Source organism: Sesamum indicum, linkage group LG6, assembly GCF_000512975.1.
Source record: "Sesamum indicum cultivar Zhongzhi No. 13 linkage group LG6, S_indicum_v1.0, whole genome shotgun sequence".
NCBI classification, from domain to species: Eukaryota; Viridiplantae; Streptophyta; class Magnoliopsida; order Lamiales; family Pedaliaceae; genus Sesamum; species Sesamum indicum.
The window spans coordinates 856,925-871,119 of NC_026150.1; the positions used below are offsets into that span (position 1 = coordinate 856,925).

The window sequence follows — 14,195 nt, forward strand, 5'->3', positions numbered from 1 at the left end:
CACCAGTTGTAGGCTAAAACATAGGAAAAAAGTATACCAGCTGAGTCGAGTTTCCCCGGTTTTGCTGCCACTACGTCCTTAAGTTGGCATCGCTCCAAGCTCTACATAATACCAGAAAAGTTCCTATTATTTCTTTGGCAAAAAAGATTGCAAATATATGTTGTGATAAAGGATAGCAAGCATTAGGAGGAGACTGTCTTTAGTGAGAATAGCAAAAACTACCTTCCATATTTCGTCGTCTGAGTACAGACCAGTGGGGTCAATGTTGCTTCGCACCGTTCCTTCAAAGAGAACAGGCTCTTGAGGAATGATGCCAAAGCGAGACCTGAGATCGTGAAGGCCTAATGCTGAAATATCAATCCCATCGATGATTATCTTTCCTCCTGAGGGCTCCACCAGTCTAAACAAAACCTGGATCAGAGTTGATTTCCCACCACCTGTACGACCAACAACACCAATCTTCTTACCCCCGGTTATGCTGAGAGTAATCCCTTTAAGAACTAGAGGAGTATCCGGACGGTATCTAACCTGTTCGTCCAAGAATCCAAACATCAGTTTATCCAAGAATTTAATGGTATCTCTATGTTGAAGTGTGTTTCATGCTAAAATGACAGCAAATGAGGGCAATCAAGCCAGAGTAACTTGCCTGCAAATTTTTCAGCTCAACGTTTCCATGGGTCGGCCAATTAGGCGGAGGAAGGAAGTCCTTTTTCCTCCATTCTGCTTCAGATGGTATCACTGTGAACTGTTTTATCCTCTCGACGGAAACCATCTTATTTTCCAAAAAGCAGCTCATGTATATGGCCCAGTATAGCACAGAATTGAGGGACAATCCATATGAGAGAGCTAATCCAACATTCTCTGGAGAATTCAAGCTAGGTCAGTTCCCTTGAGGTCAAATTCACCTCAAAATAATGACAGAAACCAGAAGAAAACGAGACGTCTTTTGTGTTCTAGATTTGAGGTAAGATACGCACCTGGTTTGATGATATTGCTAGGTAAAACTATCATAAACATCGCAGACATGCAGAGGATGAAGCTTCCGATTAATTCTAGACGAAATCCCAACCACTCATTGGATCCATTATTGTGGAAATCCATGCGCAGATTTGCGTTTACACGATTCACATTCTCCTGGGAGAAACTTTCTTGCTTCCTGAAACATCGAATTGTCATAACTCCTGTGATGCTCTCCGAGAAATGATGAATAACGGGTGCCTTTGTGATGGAATCTAATCGGGTCAATTCACGGGATGTAGAAAGATAATACCCCTGAAAACAAGAAGTAGATTCTGGTTTGGACTCAGATGTTTTTAAAAATTCATCATTGCACGAAAATGAGAGAAGAAACATTCAACTGCAGGAAGAAATCCATACCCGATACCAGACATTAAGCCAACCAAGCGGAATCAAGAGGATCACGGTCGGCCAAGCATATTGGCATGTGATAATGATAATGCTCAGCAGAGTAATGTACATTGAGACAGTAATGCTCATAAAGAAAGGAATCAAGATATCGACATTTGTCTGATCAGTTGATGCCTGCACAAATAAAAAAATATCATAAGTTCTGGATACTTGTCCACATGAAAACGTATCTCTTTCACTAATCCTTACCCGAGTTAGAATTCTTCCTGAAGGCGTGGTATCGAAGAACGACATAGGAGCATGCAGAATGCTGTGGAGAATTTGTCCAAAAAAAATCTGAGAGGTCTTTAGTCCCATAACTGCAGCTAAAATGGTTCTTATAAGAACTAGTACAAAGGCAACTACTGAAATGATGGCATATACTTCGATGAACAGCGAAGGGTTGAACGAAGCTGCACGTTTTTCTGAAGTTTCATATGCCAACCAATAGTCACTCGACATTAAAGTCCCTTGCCATGCAAGGGAGAAGAACATAATAGCCACTACGCCAAACCATCCAAAAGACTCGGTGCAATATAACTTGTAAACACTCAAGCTGACTTTCCCTGTTTCTCTTTGCTCTTCCTTAATAAGCTTAGAACTTCCCCTGTTAGGCTCGGATCTTTCTTGAGAATTATTTTCACCATTTTCCTCTCCCCGTTTAAAAGATTTTTGAGTAGATATAGTCGGGGAAGTTTTGTTCTCTGCTGTCTCAACATCGACGAGTTCCATAGAAGCTTCGTGGGCCGTTACTAAAGCTTTGAAATCCATGCCAGAATCGAGTAGGCTATTGTACTTCCCAGATTGAACAATCATCCCTTCTCTCATGACCTGGTTTCAAGAAACAAAAATCGAGTACGAAATATTAAAATACATTACTTGAATATAGATATTGATATTGAGAACTGAAAAGCTTTCCACATACTAGGATCTGATCCACATTATGCAAGAAGTCAACTTGGTGGGTAACAAGCATAATTGTCTTGTCTCTGAGAACTCCTCTAACACATTCCTGCAGAAGAGTAGTTAGAAGATTTTTTTTGTGGACAATCAAACATTAAATGTTGGATTATTTTATAGCATTTAAGATACTGAAAAAACATTTCCAATCCCATTGATATTGTAAATATCGGTCACCTTGAATATTTCTGATCCAGTGTGAGCATCAACAGCACTAAACACATCATCGAGTAGATAAATATCACAATCCTGATAAACTGCTCTTGCGAGTTGAATTCTCTGCTTCTGGCCACCACTGAGGTTGATACCACGCTCCCCAATCTCAGTTTGATCCCCAAACTCCATCATTTCCAAGTCTTTCTCCAAACAGCAAACCCTGATAACTTCTTTGTATTTCTCTCTGTTCATCGGCAAACCAAACAGTACATTTTCTTGTATGGTTCCGTTCTGAATCCATGATGTTTGGGCAACGTAGGCAGTGCTACCACATACTCTGACCTGCATGCAGGAAAATGGTTGATTTACAATAGTCAGTCGCATTTACTGATAACACAAAGGACTCAAATGACAAAGCTAAAATTAATAGTAAGAAAGTTCTGAGAATCCAAAACTAAAATGCTATACCTTTCCTGATAATTTCTTCATCTCACCAAGAATTGCTGCCAGAAGGGAAGACTTCCCTGATCCTACAGTCCCGACTATTGCTGCAAGTTCCCCTTTCCTTATCTCAAAGTTCAAGTTTTTCAATACTTCTTCATCATTTTCATCGTCCCAGCTAAAACTCCCATCTTTTACTTCCACAGCAGTGTCTCCGTCACAGCCTACAACCCGCTCCACCGAATTATCCACCAACTCTTTGCTAGTCATGAATCTATCCAGCCTCTCAAGAGATATTATTGCCTGTGAAAGTGAGATCATCGACTGCGGGAAAGTCCTTATCGGCTCCTGCAACATCTTTAACAGTGAGGTTGCCGTGAAGACCGAAGCGACAGAAAGAGGGAAACGAAACAGGATGGCGCTTCCAAATGTAATTGTAGCAATAAGAGCAGGCGTGCTCCACAGCACTATGATATTTGCAGACACCGAATACATGAATTTGGTCAACCATCCGTATTCTGTTTCACGGAATGATTGAATTCTCTTGTTGAAGTGTTCTTCCCAAGCCTGGAACTTGATTACCCGCATGTAGCTAAGCATCTCATTTGTTGCTTTCATTCTTGAATCACGGTTCTTCATGATGTTAAACTGGTATCTGTTGTTTTTCTTTGTACGAAAAGCCACAAACGCGATTACTAATGCAAGTCCGGCGAAAGCTGCAAGTGTGGAACTTCCGAGATACTGGTAAAGGATAACTAAAGCCACAATAATCTGCAACGGCATAAGCCATAAGAAATGTAGCTGCAACATCATATCAGAGAGCTGTTGAGCATCCACGGCCATGTAGTTCACAATTTGCCCGACTCCATGAGCTTGCCTAGCTGAGCCAGATAGCCTTAGCCCCTTTTTATACAAGGACGTAATGAGAGTGGAACGAATAAGCATTCCAAGTTTCTGCGTGTGGAAGTTAAATTGGTGGGAGCTCAAAACTTCGACAAATTTGGCCACCAACAGAATCAGCACAAGGTAGTATCCCTCGTAAAGTGAACTCCTCTCTCCGGATGTAAAATTAACAAACCGTTGGATTAGCGTCGGCCCAACGTACAAGACAGACAACCTCACAATCGCAAGAAAAGCAGTGAAAGCAAGCTGCTTCCAGAAACATCGGACTAATGTTTTCACAACAGGGTGCTTTGAGTTTTCCTCAGGCTTAGGCCAATTATTCTGGAATAGCTGCGACATTCTTTCCGCTCTGTGCTCCGGTGAAAGGGAAGGCACATCTTCGGTCTTGAGGGGCGAATTGTAACCTTTCTTCAGAAGGGGATTCATCCAAAACCAAAACGCTTTAGAAATAATAGAGGCTGAAGCATATCCAGTCACATTGGATTTATCCAAAAGAGATTCATAAATGGTCTCTGAATCCATCACTGCTTCAGAGTTCCCTACGACTTGAACCCCAGTGGTCCCTTTAATTGCAGCAACAAGTAGAACAATCCACAAAGCGAACACGATGATTGAACCAATGTCAACCAATCTCAACTCAACGCCAGCTTCTTGAAAAGATATCAAACGTACAAGCCCTGAAGTGAAGAACAAAGCTAAAACAACAAACTCCATAATCCAATAAATTCGAAGAGTCAATGGATGTATTGTTGCTTTAAATCTCTTCTCATGAACAATCAGTACAGCAATCACTGCATTAGTAATTGCCTGAAACAACCAGTACAAACCATCTACAGTATTCCATGGAAACTCAGCAGTCCCGACAAAAGCCAGAATGCATAAAACAGTCGACAAGGCCGCTACAACTCCAGTCACCGTGAGAGTAAGCTTAAACCAGTAACTGGTTATAACAAGTTCCCTCTTGTTACCAATCAGAGGATCATTAATCTCCGAACGTCGATGCCCGTTTGAATTGAACCTTGAACACAGCTTCTGAATAGCAAATCCCAGCATAACAACCAAGAAAAGAATGTCCACAGAAGATAAAAGCACTCTTTGAGGGCATGGGGAGAGGAAAATGAATCTTAGCCATTGAATAGCAGCAGAAGCTGAGCTGTTTGATGATTGCACCACAGATGCAGAGCAGGAAAGCGTGGTAATCCAAGAAGATGATGACATGTTTTGCAACAAAATCCAATGTCAAAATTGGATCACCTCTTCTATTCTGTATCTCCACCAATCTTCATTTCTTACTCTCTGGAAATGAAAAAGAGCATCCAGTCATCACCGACGAACATGATCATCAGTACTCACAAAATAACTAGGCCCAATTATTGACGACGACAGATTAGCATGAGTTGTAACATCGCAAACTTATTTCAGACAGTATTCAAACTGTACGTGCATATTGAAGGTGACAAACAAGTCAGAATCAAAGATACATCAAATGAATTTATTATTGTCATTCATTTATTTAAAAGAATACAAACAAACAAACAGATGAACAGACCCGTACATCATGAATAAAGCAATAAAAACGAAAACAAAATCTCAATGAAAAAACCCAAGTAATTAACAAAATTTGCCTTGTCGGCTTGAGCAACAATGGGTCAAAAGTTCAAAAAATTCAAGAAACTTGCTTTTTCACAAATCATGTAGAGAAAGCAGTGGGACTCAGCCAACAGGTATAAAAAAACACAAAGATGCCTTTTTTCTACTTATTTGGATGAATAAAGAATAAGATTTCAAGCAAAAAGGCAGCAAGATTTTGCAAAATAGAAAAAGGGAGACGACAGGCCGGCCAAGAGCAAATCAATCATTATCATGCATAAGATCAAAGTAATAAACCCATAGAGAAAAAGACTGCAATTTCACCTTTAAAAAAAATCCAGAAGAAAGTAACATAAACCTTAAACAAGGAAAAGACACACGGTGTTCATGAACAAACACGTAGCACTATACATGGCTGCTGCAAGAAGAAAATAATAAAAGATTTGACTATAAATACAGTCATTTATTACCTGGGGTTTGAATCGGTACTCGGGTTTTCCGATGATTCAAGAAACGAAGTGAAGTGGAAGAAATGGAACTGGCCGAGAAGTGAACCACGCTTTTATGGAGTTGATATTCCACCATCCATTTATTGACAGTTCCCAAGTTGCTTTCTTTGTCCTTTTTATGTGTGAATGAACGAGTGGAAGTGCAAGAGATGATGTAAATCTGTGAATGGAGTAGAATAGAAATTTTTGTTCACCAAAAACAATCAAATGCATGGACAAGTAACTATACACGCTTCTCTGATTATATATATATACATATAGAGCCGTAGAAAATATGAACTAAAAAATAAAGGGAAAGACCATTGACGACGCATAATCAACGGCACCAAAGCAGACAGAAGTCGCCAACAAGAACTGACATTGTGGGTCCTAACTTTGATATTCAAATTTATTAAATATTTTTTATTAGCTTTTTTCCGGTATTCTCGAGCTATGTATACATAGATATATATATATATATATATATAAAAGAAAAACGTAATGTAGGAATAGTGAATGAAATTTAATGGTATCAAATTATATTTTAAACGTATTGAATTTTAAACGTTTTGATTTTATTAAATATAAAGTATTAATGAAGTCGTTAACACAATGTTACTTAATAATAGCTCACATAAATCAGTTTTGCACGTGTTGATGAATGTACGAAAGTAGGCCCAACGTTTATAATATTTTTATAATTACTATTTCTCTTTTTATTATTTTAATATCTTTTATGTGAATACATCGATCTGATGTTTTGGATTTCAAATATATATGTGTTTGATTATAATTTTGGGTTTTTCAGAATTACTCCTCGATTAAGACTGTATGGTGAAATAATTACGGATAAAAATATACTAAAGAAAATATTATCTACATTACATGTCTCTAATATAGTTTTGCAACAATAATATTGAGAAATAAAATTCGCAAAATATTATGAATTGATATCACGTCTTTAGCTGCAAAACAAAAATAACGAGCTTACTTATGAAAAACCAGAAATATTGTAGGAATAATGGATGACTATTAATAAAGTCATTAATACAATGTTACTCAATAATTTATAGGAAAAAATGCAAGCAACCCCCTTGTGATATCGTAAATGAAGAAATTACCCCCTTATGAAAAAATAAATAGTGATTTACTTTCTTATATTTTTTAAAATACAATAATTTACCCTCTATGATTTTTAAAATGTAGCAAATTGATTCATCTCAAAAAGTATACGGGGGTAAATTACTATAATTTTTTCATAGAAAATGTAGTGTAATCATTTTCAATCACATATGGATAAATTACTATTCACCCATAACTTAATAGATGTGGTACATATTGTTGAATATACTAAACGATGATGAAAGTTTAGATATTCCATACAACCTATTTCTCTTTCGATCATTTTTTAACTATTTTTTTTTTTTTTATGTATGCACATATATTTGTTTTTTATTTTTTCCTATAAAACAATTCGAATTAAATATAGGGTTAATTTTACTTAGGCCTCCTCTAAAAATATAAAATTACATTTACTCTCAAAAAAGTTCTAAAATTACACTTACACTCCATTTAAAAATTTATTTTTTACACCTAACCCTCTTTCATTAGAAATTTGGACGAAAAATAATGACGTTAGCGAAATAATTACATAAATTTTCAGTTTTACTCCTCATTAACATTCTCGTATAGTAATTTTGTACTTATACGGTAAAAAATGTAGTGAGGTAAAGTAATTTATCCATTTACAAGTACAAAAATATACATGAGAGTGCTAAATGAAGGGCAAAACTAAAAATTTATTAAATTTTTTTATTAACGTCAGCATTTTTCTTCCAAATCCTAACGGAAGAAGGTCAAATGTAATAAAGAATTTCAAAGGGAATATACGTGTAATTTCAAAACTTTTATAGAAAAAAATATAATTTTACATTTTAAAAAAGACATATGTGTAATTAACTCTTGAATATAAATAGAAGAATTCGTGTTGGTGGTTTCAAATATATTTTTACTTGAGAGATACTAAACTTAAAATGGAGAAAATTAATGACGACGGCTCCGCAACTAACCATATTTGTTATATGAATTTCATGAAATTTCAGACCATCAAATCATCTCCTAATTAGAAATAATAAGCAATTACGCATGGATTAAAACTAATTAAATTACTAATTATTGCCATATTAAAATTACTAACCACCATAACTGACACAACTTTCTTTACAAACTGGGGTTGTGTAGTTGCACTTGCTTGCTACTTTAGATTGAAGTGACGGGAAAAAGAGTAATTATTTTCAATCAAGAAACAATTTCAAAATTATAAGTAATTTTGTCTTAATCTCTTCATCTTAAAATTTTCCTCCTTACATTCATGCCGCGGAGTATTTTATACTATGAAAAAATTTGCGTGACACAGACAAGCCTTCTTATATTTTACTATTTAGTCGTCGTGGCACGTAGTTTCTATATGTATAAAATAAATATTTTTTTATATTTTAAAATATATTATAAATAAAAATAAAATATATAAACTAACAAATTATATTTTTTATAATAAATAAAAAATTAATTTAAGGTATTATCAAAACAACAAAAAATTAGTGTAGTATTGTTAAAATGACGTGGAGTTGCTTTTGTTAAAAAAAAATAATTATGATTAATTTTTAAAATTATCTAATTAAGGGTGTACTGGCATAATTTTTTTTTTTTCATATGGGGTAATTTGCTCATTTGTAATATCAAGGAGGGGTAATTTGCTCATTTGCAATATCACAAATGGATAAATTGCATTAAGCCCTATTTAAAAATTATTGCGGCAAAATCATTAATCGTATTTTTTGAGTATCGAGGGTCTTTTGTTTTTTAATCATAGCCGTTGTGGCACGTCATCCTTATTTGCATATAATAATTAATCTTTTTTATATTTTAAAGTATATTACAAATTAAGAATACAATATATAAATTAATAAAAAAAAAATAAGAAGAAGAAACAGAGAAAGAAAAGAAATAAAACAACCTTAAGGTATTATGAACAGAATAAAAAAATTAACATAATGGTGTTAAAATAATGTGAAAATTATTTTTGTTAACTCCAATGAATTGTAATTAACTTTTCTTCTTTATATCAGTACATATTAAATTTGTGACAGATGAATTGTGGAGGGAAAGGGCAGTTGCCTTAAATACAAATGTCCTTTATAACTGACAAGAAAGCTGTTGGGGCATTCTCTCACTGTTAACCTTTATTTCTTGTACAATTTTGTCCACAAAATATGTGGAAAACATTATCTTGTCAAATATTTGAGTCTGTCCGAATTTATTGGGAATTCTATAGCTGTTAGGCCCATGCAGGAACGAGGGAGGAAGTTCAGGTTGATGACGTGTTAATATCACTTTATTTTAATAATAATTATTAATTTATTATGATAATAATAAGTATGTATTAATTATATATAATTAATATTAATAATTATCGTATATTAATTATTAATGATTGAAATTGATGATGTAAATGTAATCGATTCAATAAAAAATAGTATATTTTCAACATGTTCTTTTTATTTGACATTTTCACAGGAGAAAAATTTTCATAATCCATTGAAAAGAAATATATATATATATATATATATACATGTAATTACAATTCTTCACTTTGTTGATATTAAAAAATAATGTTGAGAAGAATGTTATGTATGAGCTAGATCGAGTATAAATCAAAATTTTTTACTTTAATTATATATATATACCAATTAGAAATATTAATATTATTTATACAAATTGATTTTAATTTTTAAAAAATTATATATATACCCACAAAATTGTTAATATTATTACACAAATTATCCTTATTTTTCTGTTGTTAAGGATGATTTCCATAATTATACAAAATGTAGGATAAGTATTCCATAAATTTGGGGCGTAAATATATAATTACCCCAATATATTATTCCCTTGAAGAAATATCTACTTTCCTAGTCATTTCAATAAACTACCTAAATGATAGAATGACTTTATTGGGAGTTTGATTTTTCAACATAAAAAACTGTCATAATCATATTGACAGTTGGCATTTTACTTCACATCATATATTCCAAATTACAGATATTTGAATTTTCTTTTTCTCAGATTAATTAATGACTATTTAATTAGAAATTAAAACAAAATTTTATTTACCACTTTCTTGATTGAATAATATAACTTAAGCAAAGTTCATTTAAATATTTTGACTTTATTTGCTTTGTTTCATCACTTTATATATTATAATACTTTATTGTACTGATATTTTATATTATGAGATATATCATTAAAATATTATAAAAACAAATCAAACGGGTTTATTTAATTAGTAAAGTTGAAATTTCAAAATTAACACTTAAGGGTTCAAGTCTCCCGATATGATTATATCTAATTGTATAATAGTTTATTTGAACAATTCATCGAATTATATATTAAATAAATAAGTAAATGATGCTTTTCTCAAGAAATTATTTAATTAAATGTATTTTGATCATTCTACGACGACTGGGTGAAGGTTTGACATGAATTAAAATATTGTCAAGTCATAATAATGGAATATACTTCCTCATTATTTGCTAGCTTCAAGATTCCTTGGGAGTGGCTTTTCTCCTCACAAGTCCGACTACTGTCTTTGTAATATTTTATTTATCCTCAATAATTATTGCACAACACACACACGTCCCAGTACTGTCTTTATAATATAACAAATTACAACCAATTGAAGTATTTTATTTTTTTATTATTTACAAAAATTATAAATACTCATATAAAATACATTAATGTATAGCTCCTACGATGTGCTATTACAAAAAAATATTTATTATAATTTTTTAAATAATAAAAAATCTATAATATAATAAATTAGAAAATAAATCTATTGTAATCTATCTTACATATATATATGTGCATTATGGGATGTAGCTGTCAGCTGCTCGACAACTTTTAAGATAAAATCACTTTATGGGCCCTTTTTCCCATAATTTTGTTTTTGACTGTATTCTTATTGGATGCCGTGAAATTAAGAGAAGGATAATAAGACAATTTCTGGAAAATATTTCTTATGTCCACAAAATATTTAGGTTTGTGATATATTTAAATAAATAAATGAAGCTGTTAAAACATTTAAAATAAATTAGAGAACATCTTATTTTTGAACCGGAACTTTATTTTCTAAAAGATTTGATTCAAAATTTTATAAAATGTGTAAAAATTCTTATCACGTTAACCAAACACTCTCTAAATTACGCAATCTAAACTGACTTATTTATTTATTATGGCCAAATATAGATACATATGACATTTACATTAGCAGGAATTCATCAAAAGATTGCGTAAATATTCAATTTATTTTAGAAATATTTAATTTACAATTAAATTTTCTTTTTTTCTCTGCGTTCGGCGCGATATTGAGAACAGTAAACATGAAACTATTTTTTATATTATAATAATACGAGTATATTACGAGATTTGGCATAGTTACACATATCTATGGTTTTAAACGTCTATTTAATAACGAGCCAATTCCGTTAGGTATTCATTCAATTTCTGCATTAATCAAACCAAAATGCCCTTTTGTATTATAAATTAAAAATTTTATATATTTATTAAAATTTACTAAAGTCTCTTTGTGAACTAATATTCAATATGAAATGTTTATTTCTCCCACTCTAATATTTTTTTGATCCTTTTTTTATTTTTATTTTTTAAATTTAATAATGGTAAAATAATAATATCCACTTATCTGTTTAGAATTATATATTTATTTTTAATGTGAGAAAATATTTATAATTTTTCAATCAATAAAAAAATATTATGATATGTCGAATCTCAGATGAAGTAGACATAATTCATTATAATAATAATAATAATAAAATAAATGAGTGTAGCAAAGGAAGTTGCATTGTACGTTGACCATAGGTACAACTCTACTGTTCTAGAACAAAAACATTAAGAAGTTCGTCATACATGATGTCAGAGTAGTGTGGGTTTGACACGGAAGACGGCAGGAAAATCGGGCAATACTGTCTTTAATGAACAAAAAGAAAACATTGGAAAAGGACGGGTCATTGTGGAATGTGGATTTAGATGGAGAAAACAGTTGTCCGATACGTGCCTTCGAAAATTAAATAAATTGGATGGAACTAAATTAATTCTAAAATAAATAATATATTTTTTATATAATTTATTATTTTTTAAAATTGTTAGATCAATTATAATACAACTTTACTTTCATAAAATTTGAAAAATTATATTTAGTATTAATTAGACTATCTAATAAACAGATTTTTTCATTAGTTAAAATACATTGAATTTGCTAATATTAACAAAAAAAAATAATTTTTTCATCTAACATATCATTTATAACAGTGAATATATATCTCGCCACATGCATTGACATGTAAAAATGTACAAGGATGATTTTGATCATAAAAAAATATATATATTTGACTTGTACACACATGAATAGTAAATCAATTTGGGGCAAATATATATTCTTATATTTTTTGGAGGGTTAATATAAAAAAATTCATGAAATTTGGACTAATGCGACGATTTTTTATTAAACGAAAATAAATTTTAAAAGCATTAGATATAATTTTTTAAATTACAATAAATTTATATATAATAATATCAAATTCAAAAAAAAGAAAAAATATATATATAGTCATTATTTATATTGATTATATAATTAATTCGAAATCAATTAGAATTGATTTGGATATATCGTCTTCCTAGAAATAGAATTACCTCACATGATTTGTTGTCCGGAAATTGAAAAGAAAAGTAGAAAAATGACAAATGATGAACGGTGATCCGATCCTGATTGCGATTCTCTTCGTCACGAGCTGAGAAATCCTATCCTCTTTCACGGTGTTGGGCAGTGTTCTTGGCGTGGAAAACTGAACCCCTGTATTTTTCATCAGAATCAGGAAAGTTAAAAATACAACAGAAAAGTAGAAATGTTTCGTATATTCCCGTAATCATTGAGCTTGTTACTTCCTAGATAGATGCCTCTTTTTTTCTTTTCTCCCCAATTTGCGTGATTCATTTTTAATTTTCTTTAATGGGACAAACAATATCTATATTTAAAATAATGTAGTACATACATAATTACATAAGTGATATATTATTGAAACTAAAAGATAATAAATAAATTATTATATTGGGTGAATAGTAATTTATTCTCGTGTGATATTGAAAATGAGCACGTTATCACCCTACGAAAAAAATATAGCGATTTATCCCTATGTACTTTTTAAAATAAAGCAATTTACCTTCTTGAACAGGGAGGTAAATTGCCTCATTTTAAAAATTATAGGGAGGTTAAATTATTTTATTTTTAAAAAATATAGAGAGATAAATCACTATTTATTTTTTCATAATAGGATAATTTGCTCATGCAATATTACAAGGGCGTTACTTGCATTATTCCCGATAAATTATTATAATTCATGTAAAATGAGATAGCCATCCATATAAAATAAAACACTTAATCCCAATTTTGATACGACTCAAATCCGTAACATCAAATTTGTTTATTGAACTTAAGCCTTATTAACCACTATGATTGATTTTTAAAGTTGCGCATAAATTTTAAATAGAAACGACAATGAGACTTTAGATTATAGGATAATTTCACAGCTAATAAAATGCTGAAATGTATTTGGTATGATTTTTTTATAATTAAGTTTTTTGTGAGATTACAAAAATAGAAGTTGGAATATTTATAAGCTTTTTTCTTTCAAAAAAAAAGAAGAAATACTAAGTTGTTCTTCACTTACTTAAATTTTTCAAATTTTGATCATATCATTTACAAATTTGATAATACTGATATTTTATAAATTTAATAATTTTACTTTATAAACAATTTCATTCATTTTTAAAATAGAATGTCATCTTATTAGATGCTTTTAAACTTTAAAAAATATTATAAATAAATTGAGGCATAACAAAAGATCGGATGCATTTTTGAAGCATTATTGGTAGCATAGTAGGGTATCTTAGTGCACAGTCTAGTGGGTTTCTGTGTCGGTTCAAATTTCAGCCAATTTTCAGATTGTTTTATATAATTATAAAAGTCATCTCGGACAGAGCGCCATCTACCTGTCCTCTCAGAGGTCACGTGGATCTCTTTTTCTCTACTTGACAACACAGAGACCAGAAAGCTACTACTTCTAAAACAGGAAGCCTATTTATCAACAACCGAGCACCGCACTACAGAGTTTCTACCTT

At 31.6% G+C, this 14,195-nt stretch overlaps 2 protein-coding genes across 2 annotated transcripts in view; both read right to left on the minus strand.

Moving 5' to 3' along the window:
- LOC105163136 (ABC transporter C family member 4) overlaps positions 1–6,194 on the minus strand; it is a 7,329-nt gene extending 1,135 nt beyond the window's left edge. Inside the window, exons 1-10 of the mRNA XM_011081374.2 lie at positions 5,928–6,194; positions 2,992–5,163; positions 2,545–2,865; positions 2,333–2,419; positions 1,618–2,238; positions 1,378–1,542; positions 978–1,272; positions 647–861; positions 223–528; positions 38–101 (exon numbers count right to left, since the gene is read on the minus strand). Coding sequence (XP_011079676.1) covers positions 38–101; positions 223–528; positions 647–861; positions 978–1,272; positions 1,378–1,542; positions 1,618–2,238; positions 2,333–2,419; positions 2,545–2,865; positions 2,992–5,085 — 4,168 coding nt within the window. The 5' untranslated portion in view covers positions 5,086–5,163; positions 5,928–6,194. The remainder of the gene's footprint in view (positions 1–37; positions 102–222; positions 529–646; positions 862–977; positions 1,273–1,377; positions 1,543–1,617; positions 2,239–2,332; positions 2,420–2,544; positions 2,866–2,991; positions 5,164–5,927) is intronic.
- The window catches only part of LOC105163138 (GRF1-interacting factor 3), a gene marked incomplete in the record, with an annotated part of 4,473 nt that continues 4,254 nt past the window's right edge, over positions 13,977–14,195 (minus strand). Inside the window, 1 exon segment of the mRNA XM_020695073.1 lies at positions 13,977–14,191.